We start from the raw sequence: 21,214 nt of genomic DNA, 5'->3' as shown, positions 1-21,214 counted from the left end.
AGTGAAGGACAGAGAGGGAGAGAGAGAATGGAGTCTCATTTGGGTCTCCACAAAACATGAAGATTGAAGAATATACGTTCACTGTGACCTTTGTCACTCCTATTTTAATTCATCGATTCAGTCAGCAGATTGTTTTCCACCTCATCGTCCACGTCAATAACAAGTGGGGGCCGTGGAGGGGGGAACAAAAAGGACACAAAAAATGCAAATTTATTACTACCTCTTATCCTAATTATAAGAGCCAATTGACTAATTTGGAGAGATTAATGAACTTAGTTAAGTTAATTATTTGTAATGGATAAGTATTGTTTTTCCTAAAATATCCTTACTAATCAAGTTTGTTATCTACAACTATCATTATTAAAGGACTATCTTAAAAAAAATAGATAACTATAAAAGATAAAGTAGATTGGAGTCTTATATTTAGAATCAAAATAAAAATCAAACATATTCTCTCTCTTTATGCGTGGTATCCTCTCTTAATCTGTGCGACTACAAGATCTGTCTCTCTCTTCTTTGGATTTGGATCCTCTCAGAATCCTTCTTTCTCCTTTTCTTCTCAGAATCTCATCTCTACCATTGGATCAAATAATGCATGGTTCAATCTGAACCATGCATTATTTGATCCAATGGTAGAGATGAGATTCTGAGAAGAAAAGGAGAAAGAAGGATTATGAGAGGATTCCTTTTCTGTCCCTTTACCCTGACATTTAAATCTGTGCGCCTACAGGATCTATCTCTTCTTTGGCTTCCTTTTCTGTCCCTTTACGCTGAGGGGTGTTTGGATTTTCCTTCAAACCATGATTTTGAAAAGAAAGCCATAGTTTGAAGAAAAAACATCCAAGCATTATTTTTATAAAAATAACTAAACACCATAATTTTTTTTAAAATCACTTTGCATTGGGAAACCATGGTTTTTCATAAAGTAAATTTTTTTTTTGCTTTTTAAGGCATAAGATCATGGTTTGGGATATAAATATATATACACATATTAATTACTACCTTTGATCCTTAATGTAAGAGTTGGAAAACTAATTTGTAAATATTAAAAAAATTACTTAAATTATTTATTTATAATAAATAGGTGTTGCATTCTCTAAAACACCTATTAACGATGTGTATTGGGATTATTATTTAATGTAACATTTAACATGTGCAAATTAACATAAGGGCTACTTTGACAAAAAAGGATAAATGTATGAGACAAGATAGATTGATATTTTAGATTCAAAATCAAGTGGAATACCCAATTAGCTCTTATATTAACGACCGGAGATAATATTAATTATATTTTTCATATATAATTTATTATTTACAAATTTATTATTTCAAACAAAAATATAAATTAAAATCTATCATTTATTTAGTTATCATATTAGCTTATGTCCTTTTTAGTAATTTGTATATAAAAAAAGATTCTGATAACAATTATTCAAATATTCTCACTTTATCAAAATCACTTTTTTCAAAATCTATTCTGAAAATTTATTTTTCCAAAATCTATTTACAGAATCTATTATTCTAAAATCTATTTTTCAGAAGTTATTTTCTAAATCATGGTTTGATTTTATCCAAACACCCCCAAAATATTTGATTTTATGGAAGCACTTTGGGCCATCTAGCTATTTGTATCGGTAATCATTTATGTATATCTTTCTGCATTAATGTTCTGTTCATATATCCTCCTCCTCCCTGTGACACTCGTCTAGCTATCTACACATGTACGTTTCATTTTCTTTCCATTATTGTGTCCTTTTCTGGTCTTATTAGTTACTGCTATATCTAATAAATCTGCCAATCTGCGCCTACCTCTCTTCTTCCCGTTTTCTTAGGATCGTGTATGCTACATATTTTAAATATTAAAGGGGATATGATATTTAATGGGTAGCAAAGTATGGAAAGGAAATGCTAAGTCGGTGCAATCTGCCCCACTCACTCACAAATTTGTTGGTTGATAGTCCATTGTGATATGAGAGTTGGCACATTTATTCCCCCCACCTCTCCTTCCTCCCTTTTCTAGCTTCTTCTATTTCCCTACCTTGTTCTTTTGATAGACTCCCAAACAACTCCCCATCTTTCTTAGTACATTTGCCTTGTTCTTTTATAAACTATTTAGTTTACTTTCTTGTATTATTATACGAATTGCAAAGATTACATATCAGTGAAAAGTAATATTTAAAGATCACATAATTTGTCGTCAGTAACCAACAATGTTGCTCCTTAACTGTAAGTGGTTGTTTTAATAAAGATAAACTTAAGAAATATTTAGTGCCTGTGTGCATTATTAAACTTTAATTGCCTCATGGGGAATGATATCTCTCTCTACCCATTTCTTTCTTTCTTTGTTTTTTATACTTCTGATTCCGCATGTTAAAGAGGAAGTAATCAAATAAAGATACTTGTAGCCAATCAGTAATCCTTATTTCACCCGAGAAGATTTAATAATAACCTAAACTACTCTGATTCTTGATGTAAGATATAATTAACTAATTTGAATATATTAAGAGTGTTAGTTAAATTAGTTAATATGATATGTATTTTTTAAAACACCATAATCATCTTTTTAAATTCCTTCATTTTCTCTTCTACTTGATTATTGTGAGAGAATATCAATAGGATTAATTTTAAAAAAGACTAATAAATATGTAAAATAGATCTTATATAAAATACTAGCATCAATTCTTAAATTAAGCCCTACATTAAAGACCAGAGAAGTCTATCATACCAAAAATTAAGTCACTTGTTTTTGTCATCTCCACACCGTTTTTGTCAAAGAACAAGTTCGCATTGATCAAATAATTCATTATAATTTGATGATATTTCTTGAATTGCAGAGAAATAAAGGAGAAACAAAGTTTTGTACGATTCTTAGGCCTTTGCCCTTTGTGAGTCCAGACTCTCGTCTTCATAGGCATACGCCAAGACAAAGAAGAATCTTGAAATGAAATATAAGAATTTTGAAATGAAATATAATATGTCATTATATATAGGATCATTAAGCGATACTGTTAAGTATGAGTTGTTTTCGTGAAACCCAAAATAAGACAACAATAATAATTTTTACAAAGGGATATACATATATAGTTTGCTTCTATGTATATCTTTTGAGTGATCAAAATTAAAGGCAAGTGAGTTTATTTGTTGATGGTAGAGATGGTGGAGATTTGCCTTTCATGAAAAATGAAAAGAAAATAATATCTACTAGAATACACTAAAATAACTCTTAACTTTGTGATGTTTTATGAACCTTGTCATCTTCTATAAAATCGTTTTAAGAGTCGTGCCAAATAATTCGTGAATGTTGTCAATTTTGAAAATCTTCTCATCACATAATAATTGCAACAATAATAATTAAATACTGAAAACATAATCGGATATTATTACGTGTGCCTTGTATACAATTCCCTATTCCCATCTTGTGGCTATTGTCTTTATCTGTGTAGTGGATGGCCACTTCTTTCGACAGGATCATCTCCATTTAACTATCTTTTTTTGAAGGGCATAAAGCACTCCTATATAACTTTTTGCAAAAGCTATTAATCATGCAGTTGCAATAATATTTTCAAATAAAATAAGTGCTGTCTGTACAGTTGATTTTTATTGTAAGGCATTCGTAATTAATTAGCATTATGAAGAGCTGAGATGGTAGTCTCTAGCTAGACTTTGAAACCGTTAAGAATGCGCTCCGTTTATAACACACACCGTTCCTCAACTCATTTCTATTACATGAAACAAGCTTATGCCCCTTATTAGTTTTATCTTGTTTAGCTCCTTGTCTTTGGTTTCTGGTGCCCATTCCTGTTTTGGGCTAGCTGTGTACGTATGTACGTACTGCAACAGAGAACTGGTCTTGGCATTTTGGAGTCCCAACATTATTATTCACATTTTTTCAACTCGTACTAAATAATAAAAGGTTAATAAGACCCGTAAGGAACATTATTTGTAAATAACATGGAAGAGCGAGGTCATATACTTTTTCCCTTTTGGGCTTCAGCTAGCGTTCCTTATTCATTCATCGACCGATCAATCTTACTATTTCTGCATGCGCTCTCTGGACAATAATATAATGGAGCCACTAATGATTTCCTGCAAAACCAAATGTGTATGAATTGAATGAATGCGGACGAGAGAACCATTAATTAATTAATGTTGGTGTCAAGTGTATATGTGTCAATGAATGTATATATGTGTAGTGGAAAAAGTTACTCCATGTGATGTGGATAGCAATGCTCCACCATCAGACTTTATCGACCTGTTGATCATTCTTTAAGCTATGGGTCTTTATCGCCTTACCCCCAATGAAATCTCTTGTTATTATTAAAACTATCCATAAATGAATATATGGAGACAAATGTTATTATAAAAGGTTAGTTAATGTTCCAAGATTAAGGCAATGATCTTGATATCACAAGATTAGATTCTCACTGTCCAAAGAAGGTGGTAAGATGCTTGTTGTTGATGCTGTTATTTGTTCGCATATCCGATCTCTAGTAGCCAAAATATTTAATGAAGACAAATTAAATAATATTATATCAATATCTCCAATATCAATCGCAACCAGTGAAATTCTCTCCTCTCTCTCGTGTATGTATTTGTCGTGTTTAAATTGGATTGCTCTGAACCTGAATCCGGTATGTCCCTCTTCCTCCATTTTATTTTCTTGACATTTTTATTAAAACTACATGAATCTCTTCTGAGATAATCACAACTCTAATTCATCATAAGATTGGATTATTTAGCTTATCCATTAAGAATGAAGTATGTAAAATTTTGATCCATAATTTTGCAACTCAAGAAAGTTAGGAGAAGAATATGAGAATTGATAAGTTACATTAAATATTTATAATGGACCCTTCCAATCACCTAGAATCCCAAATTTTTTATAGATAAGTTATCTATCTGTCTTGGGATCGTCGTCAGGTTTGCTTAAATTGCATGGTTTCATGGGTGCAACCGGGGATTTTAATTTGCTCATTTAATTTGTACCTTGCAGCTCAGTGGTATTTTCAGCCTAGCTACCAATCAAAGCTCTCCACCCATGTAGAAAAGGCTTTTGGTCAAAGCTTCATTTATATGTAGGTGGAAGTAAAGGCAATTAATTAGGAGAGAAGCCAAGCTTTGCCGCCCCTCATGTTGAATTTCTTGACCCTTCCGAAGAACACGACGAGGATGAGGATCAACTTTCCTTTGTTTGTCCACTTTCCTGCAACTCCAACCCACTCATCTCCACACTTCCATCTGCTTTCAACTGCCATTTGCAGCTATATCCCATTGAGAACCCCACATTTCCATTTGCACTACATTTTATTATTGTTCATCATGTATATTTCATTATTTAGTATTTCAACTTGCTTCATTTCATTTGTGTGTGTACACATATGCTGATCAAATTTTATCTTTTATGTATCAATTACTTGCCTGATGACTTCAAGAGTGATGCTAAACACATTAAAGTTGAGGGGATCTTCTCTCCAGCTTTTGCCCTCTATCATGCAAATCAGAATAATGAACATGCCCAAGTAAGTCAGCTGAGAGAACAAAAGACACTCCTTTAGACTCCTTTTGTCTCTCTTCTTATCATTCTCTTGCTTCCTCATGCTTATGGGCAAAAATGTTGTGTATGGTGGCAGGTACCTGTTGCTGAAAACACTAAACAGACAGACATTGAAGCTGCCAAAATGCTCGGCCCGAATAAATTCTTTTCTTTTCTTTGCTTTTTTCCGTTATTTTTAATCAATATATTGCCCGATCGAATAAATTCTCTGGATGATATATTCTGCTCCCCGTGAATATTCCCATTTCCATATAGCAGGCCTGGCCAGATTGTATTCCCGGTTCCAAAATAAGAAATCGTTCGTCTATGCCATTTGTCAACATGCATGCAGCCAGCTAGCGATCATTATTCTACCCCATGCCCTGCTCAACCATGCGAGATGAAATTAACTATGACTTGCACTGCCAGGACCCAACCAACATTTGACATGCTTCTTGAGCCAATTCTGTTTAGTTTTTCCCTCATATAATTTTAAGAGAGTATATGATAATGATGTGAAAATAAAACATGTTACTTTAAGGTTATATATAAAATAACATATGCCAGTGAGATGCACGATCCTCAGTTCACTGTCCCAAAACAAATTAAAGGGGTCAGTTTCTGATGACAATTTTGACTTGTGTTCCCCGTATGTATGAACTAATTGCATGAAGTAATAATATATACTCCACCAAAGTTGAAGTAGCTGCATGGGGCAGGTGGAGGAATGGGTTGAAATGCAGCAGCAGATCTAAATGGCAAGCAAAAAAAATTGCTGGGGAATGTTGAATTCAAGTCAGGTTGTCCTTTTTACAAGGTTATAGCACTTCTGAGAGCAGATGTGCGGTTCAATATAAGCACAAGTTAATTCGCGCATTTGCTTTATTTACTTTTTCTTAACGTGCAAGTGGTTTTATTTTAAATGGAAATTCGATCGGTTTTATTCTAAGTGAATTATATATATTCTTTTAAATTTTGTGGATGTCCTTTTTTTTGTTGCCCCAAATACACTGCATCGCCCAAGCTTTACAAGATTAGGATCGAATTCGATATAAGCTTCAGTCAGTCATTAGTATCATGGTATTTAATTTTTAATTGAATTTCTCATTAGCATAATCTGTTGCTTTAAATACATTATCATATGGTGGTTAATTGAATATAAAATTGTTTTTATATATCTAAAAAATGTTTCTAATGTGTGTGTATCTACGCATATTCCATATATACATATATAACGATAGAAAGGTGCAATAAATAAGAAGTATTTGGGCGAATAAAATATATATGTAAAACAAAATGAAGGCATATTTTTAAATTACAGAAATACCAGTATGAAATATATGTATCAGTATCACTATGTACCCTTCATATAAAAAAAAAAAAAAAAAGAGTATCACTATGTACCTATCGTGTTAGTTTGTATGGCAATGAGTGGGCTGTGGGATTATAGTCAACGTATATGGGTAGAAGGCGCGTGTAATAAAATAAATGCGCGTCTTGTTCTGTTTCTGTTTTTGGGTTGAAGTCTGATACTTTGATTGGCGTCTTGGCCATAGTGGCTTGCGCCTAACCGACCATATATACACATGTGATTAGTGTCACGTAAACGTAATATTGAATTTTAAAGGGATGGATATGAAAGTGGTTTTGTTTCCACTCTGTTTTTTTAATCTTTTGCGAATATTTCAAGTATATGATTGTAATTTTCCTTTTAAAAAAATAAGTAGATATTGCACTATTATAATGTTTGCATTTACGTTGGTAAAACTTTTTAGTTTTTTTTTTTTACAGAAAGTTTAGGTGAGTTGGGTTTTAGAAACTCATCAAGACCAAGACCAAAACATACCTTCAAATTCAAAGAGTATTTATAGATATACTTACAAATCACTCACCAACAGCGTCCTCGTATAGAAATCGGCAGTGGGATGTGAAACGGGTGAAGTGCGTGTATGATGGTGGCCTGGGTATTTGAAAGATGCAGAGAATATGGACACGCTAGCATGGCAGCTTCTGGATTATATACTGTTTATATATGAACTTATCTCTCTCTCTCTCTCTCTCTCTCTCAAATATGTGCCCCTCTCACCCTTTGCTTCTTATGTTTCTTTTGGTGACTACCTAGAGATGCTGCCAATGGCATCTCCGTCATTTCAACTCTCTCTTTCCCTTTCGGGAAGTCAGGACACGTGTCTTCCTCCGTCACCATCCCCGCCGCCGGGGACCATATCTGCGCTGCTTTTCCCTCCTCCTCTCCAAAGTCGTTACTTCTTCAACTAACTAAACGGCTCCCCCATTAGCACGCCATTCCCTTTTTAACATCATCTCAAATCCTTCTTTTTTAGGAGGGGGGGGGGGACAGTGTGCATATTAACAGTAACTAAGACACTTACTGTATTGAGACCACAAGGCTTTCAATTTTGGAGACGATTTTCGTCAAAATCATGATGAGGATATAAACTATAAATGCATAGCTTCCGAATTGCGATTACAAGCCTTGACAAACTTGCTGAGCTTAAATATGTTCATGGATCCGTATTTACTACAAAAGGAAGGAAGGAAGGAAGGAAGGAAGGAAGTTGCATGCATGGGGGCCATCTAGGAGAGAAGCCAAGCCTTGCCGCCATTTATGTTGAACTTCTTGATCCTTCCCAGGATCATGATGACTACGAGGATCGACTTTCCTTTGTTAGTCCATCTTCCTGCAAATCCAACCCACTCGTTTCTGCAATTCGCGTCCTGTCTCAAACGCCGTTGGCAGCTATATCCCATCGAGAACCCCACATTCCCATAGGCGCTCACCACCTCCAGGGTGATGCTCAACACATTGAAGTTGAGGGGATCTTCTCTCAGGCTTTGCCTCTCCGTGATGCATATCAGAATCACGAAGATAACTAGGTAACACAACTGAGAGAACAGCAGACACTCCTTCAGACTTCTTTTCTCTTTCCTCCCCTCGTTTTCACGGTCCCTCGCGCTGGGTAGAAACGTCGTGTATGGTGGCAGGTACCTGTTCTCCACATACAAAATGGCCCATATCTACGTTATGTCCCATCATATTTCTTCTCCGACTTCACTAACTTCTTTCTTACTGGTGTATATATTTGGCATGATTTTAGTCAACAAGCACCATAATTATAGTATTCGTTTTCTATGGACCAAAATTTTATTCTTCGATGCAAAACACCTTCAGTTAATCCTCTTTATGAGATTCTGCGTGGTAGCATAAAGAGTTTTAAAAAACAATTAAAAATCTATGGTGCTAAGTCCTACAGGAGCCATATGGTTACCATTATAACTTTATTTGATTTTTCAACCGAAAAGAAGCAACATTTGTAGGTTCTTTCGAGATTTGAAGGCAACTTGCGTAAAAGTTACACCAAACATCCTGGAACACAAAAACAGATGGATCAAATATGAGCGCCGATGAACATGCACAGAACAGGCTCCCAAAACCCAAATAAAAATCTTCAAACGTGGAAAATTCACTAGGAAACAAAAGGGACTACTAGTTCAGAGCTTATAAAATTGTGACTAATCATGCGCCATTATACTTTATCTCCATGAAAGCAAGGAGGGCCAGGGGGAGAGGGAGAGATAGTAATGAGGTGCTTACATCATGACGACGAAGAGCACCAAAGTGGCCGAAGAGAGCGTAGAAAGATCGAAAACAGATTCACCGGCATGTCTGGCATTTGAAATTTGGAACAGCGATGAAATTAATTTCTGATAGCTATTTAGGCCCTCCATGCTGTCCGACTTCCACTCCATGCAGCAGAACAGCACCAACTGGGTCAGATTCAGCCCAAAAACAGTAGCCACAAGGCACACGCAATGTGCATAAGACAGCATGTGGCCATAACCCATCTCCTCGTAATTGTTCTGAATATAAGAGAACTCTTCTCTTTTGGTAACTTTCTCCAGAGCCCAAACCACAAGCCTCAGGAATGGCGGGTATAAGGTGTTCCCGAGAAAAACAAATGGCAAAATGAGTAACAGCAGACCTGGGTTCTGCCTGAACACAATCATGTTTTCGTTTGTGGGGACAAAACCGCAACTGGCAAAAGTGGACACTATGGTGAACACAGAGAACATGTATATGTCGATCCCTTTGTTTCTTAGTACTTGTCCTGCACTTGGCATGATTCTCATGTAGGATGAGACCAAACCAGAACCCGCCACGTGAAGCACCATAAGGTAACCCAAGATCACAAAAGCAAGACATCTAATGGAATTTTGCCTCAGTCTGCCCATATTATCATTTTTAGCCACACTAGGATCACTGCAATCTACAGTACAGGCCTCATTCTGTTTTTGCATAGAAACTAAACTAATCTCGATTTGATGGGCAGTTGACATTGGAGGGTGCTGTTTGAGCGGAAGAGGGGTTTCTCTGTCTTTAAGGCTCTGTTTCTTAAAGAGAATGAAGGAAGAATATAGAAGGTCCAGCATAGAGGACAAAACCTCACCGCCAAGGAACATGAGGAACAAGATGACAACGAGCTGGGAATGGGAGAAAGCCTCCATTTCCACCACGGTCATGCTGGAGACGGTGGATGCGGAAACAGAGGTAAAGAAGAGATCCAAGTCGCTGGCGGGAACAGGGATTCTGGGCTTGGAGACCTTGAGACCAAGGAAACCAAAGAGAGACAGGATTATGAAGTACAAGAGTTGGAAAAAAAAGGGGCTAACGTGGAAGGCTAGAAGACGATAGAGGGATTTACAGAAAGTGATGAGAGCGCGGAGATGAGCAAAGAGATGCAAGTTTTTGAGAGGAGAGCAAACAAGACGATTCACTTTTTGAAGAAGTGGAAGAAGATGGCGGGTGTTACTAAAAGTAACAAGAGCAGCCAGATGAGATGATAGATGACGCATGTTTTTTAATGGAGACCAAGGGAGAAGATTATTCATGTTTCTGAAGAAGGTGGTGGGCGTAGAACGCTAAGAAGGAAGGGAATGAAACTGGGTTTTTGATGGGGGGAGGCAGAGCAGTAGGAGGTTGCAGCGAAACCGGGGTGGATTGAGAAAGGGAATGAATAGGAGAATTGGGTGTGTATGATTGAGAATGCAACAGAAGGCAGAGTGGGGCATGGTTAGAAGCTTGACCTCTTCCCGGTTGCGTTCAGCTTTAAATTCACATATTGATCACACCGTACCCCATGTGGATATGTGGGAGTGAAATAACGATGGGACAGGAGTGTGAGGTATGTCTGATATTTGATGGAGTAGGACAACGGATTGCAAATACATGTGGTGGTTATAGAGGCGGCCAAATCAGCACCATCCACGAGGAAGCATCCTCTATCCTCATCTCATGGATGCCAGGGTTAGTAAGCTCATCACTATGATCAGCTTAAGCTTTTCCTTTCACCCCCTGGGATTTCGTTTTCCTCTCAGGTTTTCATCCATCCCTTCCTGACTTAGCTTTATGCCTGCTGACTTCTGCCTTCTTTCACGCGTTTTGTAATTCTCCGCCTCAACTTTCGCAAGAATATCGATCTCTTCCTTGACTTTGAGAGATCGAACAATTCCACAATTATATTTCCTCTGCATACAACTTCTTTCTGCGGAATGATCTACCTATGTATGCTTTATTCCGTCATGTTTTTGAGCCCGAATCGGTGCCATGTCGCGTGCAGGTTTATTGTGACAATACAATTGAATTGGTTGGCATGGATGGCGAATATAATCATGCACTTTTTATATATGGTTCTCATTAGATGCACTCTTTGTTTTCTGTATTTACCATATTACGCTGGGTGATTATACGTATGTGTGTTCAGTGGTTGTTTAGGTTCGTCATTCTTTGCCATCTTCCACTATTACTTTCCTGTATGTTGATGACATTATACTGATGCAATCCCAGTAAAGCATGATTTGTATGATCCGTATGTATTGATCTATCTTCCTCTATTATGATTTGTTAATCAATCCTCCCAAAATCCCACTTCCTCAATTATCCCCCCCACCTCAATCAATCGTCGTGTGTGTCCGTTTGTTCTACATCATTTGCTTTCTACTTTTGTCTTTTTCTATGTGGGATTGCTCATCCCGCTCCTATTTGGAGCACTAGCCAAGCCAGCAACCGACCGACGCTCTCACTGGTGTCTTGTGTTTTTGGTCACTAGCTAGCCGATATCAAAAACATTTGGAACTTATGAATCCTGTCTCCATCACGTATCCAGGCTAATTAGTATTAATAAAAACAAACCTAAGAAATACTACCTCCTCCAATCATTTATTTGTCAGAGATGTATGTCTTCTTAAATTATCTTTTTTAATCATTTGTATTAGATCATTAAAATTATTTCTTGGTGACAATTCACCACAATCAGTGAGGATCTGTTATAGCAAGTTCTCTCTTCTGCCCTACGCCCCAGCCATGCAGATAATATCTCTGCCTACTTATTCTTATCTATTTGAATTGCCTCCTCCCCATCTCAAAAAGGTATACGATATGGTAACATACAATAGTAACGTAAATGAAGCGATTTTGTTACACTATTAGTAGATATTGATCAGAGGCATAATAGCTATAATTATCGTAAATCTATAAATTAATCATTAAAATGTTAGATCGTGCGCACACATAGATGATCGATAATATTGCGCATGTGATGTTTCCACTTTCTACATCCTATTTTGTGGCTTCTGTCTATTTTCATGTGCTTTGTGGACTGCCTCTGATAACGTGTTTGCCGTTTGGTATTCCTTCCATTCAACCTTTTTCCGTAAAATTTTATTGTTCTCATAAACGATATCCCTATTTAGTATTATCAAAAAATCTAAATTCAACTTGCGTTACGTTTAAATTAATTAAAGGAAAGTTTTCTAATATTATTTTTTTATTAACAATGTTTGAATTGTGATATCGTCTAAAAAACTATATCGACCAATCAATTAATCTCTCATTATATTAAATTCCTAAGCCATATTTACACGCATATGTTTGAAATAACATTAATTATTTTAACCATTTTATGTATTCAAACATTAAAAAATTACAAACTACATAAGGTTACATAACTAAATTTTTTTTTAAAAAAATGATAAATGATAAAGTTTAAAATATGCTCATTAAAATTATTTTTTAACCTGCATGATTTTAAAGATAGTTTTTGTTGCTAAAAAAGTCTACTTTAGTGGAAAGCATGTAATTTAACGGCCAACTAATAGTGAACTAGATAGGTAGATAATGAAATCTTAAAGATAGATAGAAGATATGTATTACTTTTTCGGTCCTAAATATAAAACCCCTTTCGTAGTGTAAAATTCTTGTCCTAAATACAAGACCCGTTTTGTAGTGTAATTTACACTATGAAAGGGGTCTTATATTTAATATCAGAGGAGTATATAAATTGTGATTTCATAAGGGGTTTATGGATTTTGAAAACAGAAGCCAAGGGATGTTTGTAGGTGTAAAGTAAGATAAAATAGAAAGAATGCCGATGCATTTTACTCTTATTATTCTTGATGATGAAGTTTTAGAGTATAGTTATATGCACAACAGCACAAGGGAAATCAGGATATTAATAACAGAATGCTTCTTTTTTTTTTTTTTTTTATCTGGCGTCCCCAAACAATTCATTTAATTCTGAATATGAAGCGATATATATAAAAACATATAAGAGGCAGAGTGATTAAGGCAGGCTTGTGCATTTGTTGAGTGATACAGACACCAATAGGAACCGCATTTTTGTAATAATTTGTGAATGTCTGTAGTGCCGAGTTCATGACGAGAATCGGAGAGGATGTGTTGGATGCGGCTGCAGGTACATAGAGACCAATATGTAGGCGAAGCTGCGTGGATTCCTCACGTACGTACCTGCCTCTCCACCCCCTCACTCCCGACTAGGCCTGCCCTGCCCCCATCTCACCAGCCATTGCAAATTTGAAACTATTCTCATTTTGCCACACAAGCCCCAACAAATCCAAACGCTCACCCCAACTCCACACTAATGTCCCTTTACCTCCAATTCTTTGTGAATGAATCAACAGCATCCTCCTTCTGCCATGCATCTGCCCACTGCGACCTTACTCATCACTCATTCCCTAATGCCCGAAACTCTCCAATTAGGCCCAAGACCACGAGAATCCAGTCGACCAACCCCAAAACAACAACCAACAGCCAACAACATATCCGTAACACGTTGGTGAAACACGATCAATCGCGGATATTGACTATATACCTGCACCTTTAATTTAAACCTCAAAATGTTACTAGTACTTTTTTCAAACGAACAAGAGACGTGATTCAGCAGCAAAATAGAAAGTGGGGTGATGACAGTCCATATACAGGAGTCCTAATGAGCACCGAATGGGAACCCACCAAATGGCGAAAGAATCCTCGTATGCCCCCGAAGATAGATTATTACGAGCTATACTTGGCATTCAAGTATCCACATCAAAGGAAACTTGCCTAAAACTACTTATAGGTGATAGGGGTCGAGTTATTAATGTGAGATGGATTCATAACCTTTACCACGCCACTCTGACAGAGGAGCCTACTTATCATTGATGCTATTCATTGTTCTTCCACTCCCATCTTTTTTTTCTTCTTTTTTTTTTTTAAATGTTTACGGATTCTACCATTGTTATCATATGTTACTTTCTTTATTTTTCAATTATTCCATGTTTAAACCTCCAATTCGATTTCATTTTCCTACAATCTGTTTGTGGGTTTAGAGATGAAGAGAAGACTTAGTCCTAGACATGATCAGAATCAATTGGATGAGTGCAAGTTTATTCCATGAGGGGAATAATCCTCAACCCTAATGCTTTCATTAATTAGAAGAAGCTCCCCATTAGTACCTTGCTTTTTGCTCAAGGGAAATTGCAATACTATTCTTGCTTTATTGCAATACTGTTTAGTTTAATTGAAAGCGAAATGTACCTTCCCTCTTGAGTTCTTTTTTTGACCAGCCCTTCCTCAGTATTTCAGGTTCTTTCTTTATTGCTGCTAACGATTCCGTGCACTTGCCGGACGGATCAACTTTCGTAAAACTTCCTCTCATTACATTTTCTTTATACACAAAAAACATTTAAAATCACATTCCCTTTCATTTACTGCCGGTGCAACGCATGTGTTAATTTTTCTAAAATGTTCTCCTTAATTATTTATATTGAATCTTCTTTCAATTTAAATAAAATAATCAATACAAATAATTTTTTCAAAAAAAATATAAATTTAAAAAATAAATTGGATTGAAATCTTATTCTTAAGAGCAAAGTAAATTTTAATCCGTTCAGGGGGGAGTATATTTCAAAATAATAATAATAATAAGGGATAATTAATTTGTAAATCCTTGTAGTTTTAACTAATTTTGAATTAGGTCCTTATAGTTTTTTTCTTTTTTATCATACCATTATACTTTCACCTATTTTTAATTAAGTCCTTATATTTATTTTTATTTTTATGAAGTTCTTATAAATTCACCTTATTTTTAATTAAATCCTTGAACTTTTTATTCTTTATTTTATAAATTCTAATAATACTATTCTATTAAACATAAAATAATATATATTATTTAATATTAGTTTATGAACTATAATATTCTAAAAATAATGAATTATTATAATAATTTTAACTTTTGCCAGCAAGAAAATATTAATTGCTCTAAAAAAATTTCCTGAATTAATTAATTATATTACTTATTTTTTATTATATGCTTGTTAATTTAATTTCATTATCAATATTTTATATTTCAGTATTAATCTATTTAATTAAGTTTATATTTAATTAATAAATAAAGATTAAAACTATATAGACCTGATTAAAAATTTAGTGAAATTATAAGGATTTGATAAAAAGAAAAATAATTACAAGGACCTAATTAAAAACTGATAAAAGTATAAGGATTTGATAAAAAAAATTATAAAAACCTGATTCAAAATTAATTCAAACTATAAAAACTTGCATATTAATTAACTCTAATAATAATAATAATAAGCTAGGGAGCGAAACCCAGTTGAGTTATTTTAGGCGAAGAGTCAGGGCCCTTACCTCTCGCCCTTAAAGTTGGTTTACCACTTGACTGACTCCATCTGCCTGGAAGCCAGCCCTGCCTCTGCCCTCTATTGCTCTGCAACTTCAATGGCGGGTGCGATGAAGAAGGGGGATAGGATTCGTCAGATTGTCCGACTCAAACAGATGTTGATGCGCTGGAGACGTCTCAACCTCGGACGCCGTACCCTCCTCTCCTCGGAATCTCACTCTTGTCCCCTTCGTCGCACTCCCTCTGGCTTTGTTGCCGTCTACATTGGACCCGAAAGCAAGCGTTTCGTCATCCCCACTCGCTTCCTCAACCTCCCCATCTTCCTTGCTCTCCTTAAGCGCGCCGAAGACGAGTTCGGATTTCAGAACCCTGGCGGTTTGGTTCTCCCCTGCGATGTCTCTTTCTTCACCCAAATCACCCATTACCTCCACGCTGACGAAGAGCGCTACGGAAAATTCTCTCTCGACGACTTTCTCAAGCTCGTTTCCGACGTCGCTTCTGATTCTTGCAAGGAAAGTGCCCTTGCTTTCACTCCTCTCCCCCAGAAAGCCCGGGTTTGACTCCTGATTTCCGCTTGCTTTTTCTTCGCCGGCGATATGTAGCGTCCAGCACCAGGATTGTGCTTCTTTTTCTATTCCTTTTTGCCCTTATTCTCCCTGTAGCGTGGGTTTTTGGTTCTAATCATCCTCGAATCCATTCCATAATTTGAGTGAGTTGGATTCAGTGAGATGTTTTTGAGCTTATCTTTCGCCTCTGCAGATTCGGATAATCTGTATGTGGTAAGGTTATACCAAATCTACGTCTTGATGACCACGATCAAATTTTTGTGATCAATGCTTAATGACGTTTCTTGATTTTAGATCTGAGTTTTGGGCCAACCCTTGCGTTTTTGTATGTTATTACTTCTCCATCGTCTTCTGCAATTTTTGAACTATATTTTGCTATTACTATTTACACGTTTGAAATGACCCTTTTAATTGTAATTTATGAGGGAAGTTTTATATGGATTTACATAAATAATTTCAATAACAGCCTTATAATTATCCTCTTTTGACCAAAAAAATCATTTACTTAATTAAGCTGTGGCGTGATTTGCGTATTCTTTCTTTCCTTTTTAAATGGCGTTTTTTGGCATTCAATTTATGCTTATGCCCTCTGGCAAACTTAACTAAGTAGTATATTCTTGATAGTTATCTAGAAAAACGTGTGATTTTTTAAATTTTATTCTTTAGTAAAATTCATGATCACAATAAAGTGTGGGTATAATTAAAAAGAAGCAGTATTTTCAAAATGTAATTACTAGATATTTAAAATTAGCTGGCAAATAATTTATATTTACAATTAAATGCGACTTTAAAATTTTCAGGAGTAGTACTATTGGCAATTCAAATTATTGTGTTTTCTCATCTGGGCCAATGTTATTAAAACATTCGCAGTTTAGCAGAATGGAGATCATTTTTTATGTCCGAACCCAATCAGAAAAGAAAAGAAAAGAAATTAGACCCCTGGTGCAATCTGAGTCCTCTGCATTCAGTTAAGGCTTCAAAAGATTTTGACCGATGTACAGGCGCCCGTTGAGTCAATTGATGTTTTCGATGCAAAGGGAATCTCGTGCTTCTGTTGTGCATTCCGAGGGCGGAATGGATGTTCCCCGTATTTCAGTTTTTATTATTTCTTCATTTCCACACATAAAATCCATACCCTTCTAATTCTTAATATAAAATCTACTTAATTAATTTGATTAGATTAAAAAATTTAGATAAATTAGTTGACTATAAAAAATATAACATATTTTTTCTAAAACACCATAATCATTTTTAATATCTTCTCTTCTTCTTCTACTTGATTATAGTTGAAAGAAATCTATATAGATAATTTAAAAAAATTGATAAATTAGATTAAAATCAACTCAATAATTATATCCTATATAAATAATCGCATCCTTTTTTTATCCTGCCATATTCCGTAGAATGGAGTTTGCCTCCCATGTCTTGTTTATCGGCGAGCATTTTAAATTTGGGATATCTTTGGTACCAAGTTGGGGTAAATTGCGGTGGCAAACAAAAAATAATAATAAGTTAACGTAAATTGCACAAGCTATTTTTAATACATTTGAATATCTCCAATTTTTAATATAAGACTAATTTTAATACAACAACAACAAGCTTTATCCCACTAGGTGGGGTCAGCTACATGAATCACACGACACTATCGTGCTCTGTCAACAACCCAATCCTTAGATATGTTGTTAACTAGGAGGTCTCGTTCAATGACCTTATTCAACGTTCTTCTCGGCCTTCCCCTGCCTTTTTTTATGGAACTCCATCTTGTTTGATCCACCCTCCTCACCGGGGCCTCCAGAGGCCTTCTCTGCACATGTCCAAACCATCTTAAACGATTTTCAACCATTTTCTCTTGGATAGGTGCCACACTAACTCTTGTCCTGATCTTTTCATTTCGAATCCTATCTTTTCTTGTATGACTACACATCTATCTCAACATCCTCATTTCTGCTACTCCGACTTTGTGCTCTTGTTTTCCCTTTATTGCCCAACATTCACTACCATACATCATAGCTGGTCTTATAGTAGTCCGATAAAATTTTCCTTTAAATTTCTCAAGTACCTTCTTATCGCAAATAACTCCGGTAGCTTTCCTCCACTTTAACCAGTCAGCTTGTATTCTATGAGAAATGTCTCCATCAATTTCCCCATCCTCCTGTATAATGGGTCCTAGGTATTTAAATTTTGATACTTGAGGAATAATTTGCTCTCCCATCCTCACCTCCAAATCCCCATTACCTTGCCTCCCTCCAAAATCACAATGCATATATTCTGTTTTGTTCCTGCTCAAACGGAAACCTTTCGACTCCAAAGTCCTTCTCCATGACTCCAAACTAGTGTTAATCTCTTCTTTTGATTCCGCCATAAGGACTATATCATCCGCGAAGAGCATGGACTTAGGGATTCTTTCTTGAATAGGTTCAGTTAGAACATCCAGAATAATGTTGAACAAGTACGGACTCAGAGAGGATCCCTGATGTAGGCCAATCTTAATAGGGAAGTCCTTTGTCTCCCCCCAGGCGTCCTTACACTGGTAGTTACCACCTCATACATATCTTGTATGGCTTTGATATAAGCAACCCGTACACCTTTCTTTTCTAAAGCCTCCCACAATACTTCTCTTGGCACACGATCATAAGCTTTTTTCAAATCAATAAAAACCATATGTAAATATCTTCTTTTACTTCTATATCTCTCCATTAACCCCCTTAGTAAATAGATTGCTTCCGAAGTGGATCTCCCTGGCATAAATCCAAATTGGTTTTTCGAAATAGAAGTTTCCAACCTCAACCTATATTCCATCACTTTTTCCCACAACTTCATTGTATGACTCATAAGTTTTATCCCTCTGTAGCTTGCACAGTTTTAAATGTCTCCTTTATTCTTGTAAATAAGAACTAAAATGCTTCTCCTCTAATCATCCGGCATATTTTTAGAGCGTAGAATTTCATTAAAAAGCTTGGTTAGCCACACCTCCCCCTCATCGCCCAAACATTTCCAAACTTCAATAGGGATACCATTAGGCCCAACGGCTTTTCCATTGTCCATTTTCTTGAGAGTCGCCTTAACCTCTCCGATACGTATCTTGCGGTAGAAAGCCAAATTCCGATCATCTTCGTTAATTAACAAGTCCTGCAAGTCCTGAGTCGTATAATTGCTTTCCTCATTAAACAACTTGTAAAAGTAAGCCTCCCATCTGTCCTTAATATCACCATCAGTAACCAACACTTTACCATCTTCATCCTTTATACACTTTACTTGGTCCAGATCTCTCTTTTTCCTCTCCTTTTGCTTCGCGATCTTGTAAATATTTCTTTCTCCCGTCTTTGTTCCTAACTCCTAATAAAACCCTTCATAAGCTTTAGTACGTGCTTCGCTCACTGCTCTCTTTGTCTCTTTTTTAGCCAACTGATACTTTTCCTGGTTCTCTACGCTATTGCACAAGTGTATGGCCTTAAAACAATCTCTTTTCTGTTTGACTTTCTCCTGCACACTCTTATTCCACCACCAAGTCTCCTTATCTCTTTGACCAAGACCTTTGGATTCTCCCAAAATTGCTTTAGCTACCAAATGAACCCTTGTAGCTATCTCTTTCCACATCATGTTTGCGTTTCCCTATAACTCCCAAATTCCTTCCTTCAAAAGAGTCCTTTTGAATAACTCCGGCTTTTCCCCTTTTAACTGCCACCACTTAATCCTAGGTTTTGCCACTTGATGGTACTTTTCCCTGGTACTCTTAAAACGCACATCAAGGATAAGTACTCTATGTTGAGTAGTCACCCCGTCTCCTGGAATCACTTTGCAATTAATACACAATCTTCTGTCTAGATTCTTAACCAAAAAGAAATCAATCTGTGATTTCGAGACACCACTTTTGTACGTGATTAAATGCTCCTCTCGCTTCTTAAAACAAGTGTTGACAATCTTAAGATCGTATGCAAGAGAAAAATCGAGAATAGATTGTCCTCCACTATTAAGCTCCCCAAAACCAAAACCACCATGGGCCCCGCTGAATTGTCCTGCTTCCTTATCAACATGTCCATTAAGGTCCCCACCGATAAAATTTTTTTCTTCAAGTGGTATGCTTTGAACCAAACCCTCCATATCTTCCCAAAATTTATCTTTAAGATGTATCTCTGCCCCAACCTGAGGTGCATAGGCACTAATGATATTGATAGTATCCTTCCCAACAATTACTCTTAACGATATTATTCTGTCCTCAAACCTTTTAACCTCTACCACATTCTTTTTCCGTGTCCCATCAACGATGATACCAACCCCATTCCTTACGCTCACCTTTTCTGTGTACCAAAGTTTATACTCTCCAAGTTCCTTGGCAGCTTCTCCAGTCCATTTGGTTTTTTGGAGGCATAAGATATTAATCCTTCTGTCTCTCATAACTCCTGCTACTTCCATAGATTTCTCATTCAACGTCCCAATATTCTAAGTGCCAAATCTAATCTCAGTCTCATGAACTAACTTCTTTAGTCGCCTCCGTCCAAGAGAGTGCGATAGCCCTTGCTCATTTAACACTACATCCGGGCGACGATGCAGCAGCTCTAGCTCATTTCTCACTGTACTCGAGCCATACAACGCATCACTTCTGGGCAACGACCTAGCATTAGCATAATTACTTCGTTGATCCATGTTCATGAGATTCGACGGGTTTTTACGTTGGCTGTTAAGGGCCTAACACAACCCTCCTCATTTATCCGGGCTTGGGACCGGCTATACAATATAGGCGGAGTTATAAGACTAATTTGAATAGATTAAAAAAAATAGTTTAGTTAGTTATTTGTAATAAATAGATATTGTTTTTCTTAAAATATATTTGCTAATCATATATATTTGTCAGAATTACCATTTTGTGAAACATTTAACATGTGTAGCGATAATAGAGACTACCTGGGAAATAAATAAATACATATGAGAAATAAAATAAATTGAAATCTTATATTTAAAATCAAATTAAAAGTCAGAAAAAAATGGACGTTATAATAAGAGACGGGGACTATTATCTAAACGGGGGAGTCATTGCAGCCGAATGACCAGAATGGACGAACTGATTCTGGCAACACTGATAAGAGTTATTGCGGTAAAAACCACTCGACAACAGTGCGATCCTT

General features: G+C 36.2%; 1 protein-coding gene and 1 long non-coding RNA gene across 2 annotated transcripts; one reads left to right on the top strand and one right to left on the bottom strand.

Annotated features, from left to right (window-relative positions):
• The first annotated feature begins 296 nt into the window (after nt 1-296).
• On the top strand, nt 297-19,309 carry LOC114718649 (uncharacterized). Its single transcript, XR_003737840.1, has 3 exons — nt 297-307; nt 9,122-9,130; nt 19,183-19,309. It is a non-coding gene; the product is annotated as an uncharacterized LOC114718649 (long non-coding RNA).
• LOC114718623 (sodium transporter HKT1-like) lies at nt 7,943-10,773 on the bottom strand. The gene is made up of 2 exons (XM_028904012.1): nt 9,147-10,773; nt 7,943-8,540 (listed from the first exon to the last, which is right to left on the bottom strand). Exons 1-2 carry the CDS (start codon nt 10,439-10,441, stop codon nt 8,129-8,131), a joined length of 1,707 nt encoding a protein of 568 aa, XP_028759845.1. The 5' UTR covers nt 10,442-10,773; the 3' UTR covers nt 7,943-8,128.
• Nucleotides 19,310-21,214: the final 1,905 nt, after the last annotated feature.

Source organism: Neltuma alba, unplaced genomic scaffold (genome assembly GCF_004799145.2).
Source record: "Neltuma alba isolate B1F8T4 unplaced genomic scaffold, ASM479914v2 tig00002165_pilon, whole genome shotgun sequence".
NCBI classification, from domain to species: Eukaryota; Viridiplantae; Streptophyta; class Magnoliopsida; order Fabales; family Fabaceae; genus Neltuma; species Neltuma alba.
The sequence above is the reverse complement of the archived record's forward strand: the minus strand, read 5'-3'. Positions and strand labels throughout refer to the sequence as shown.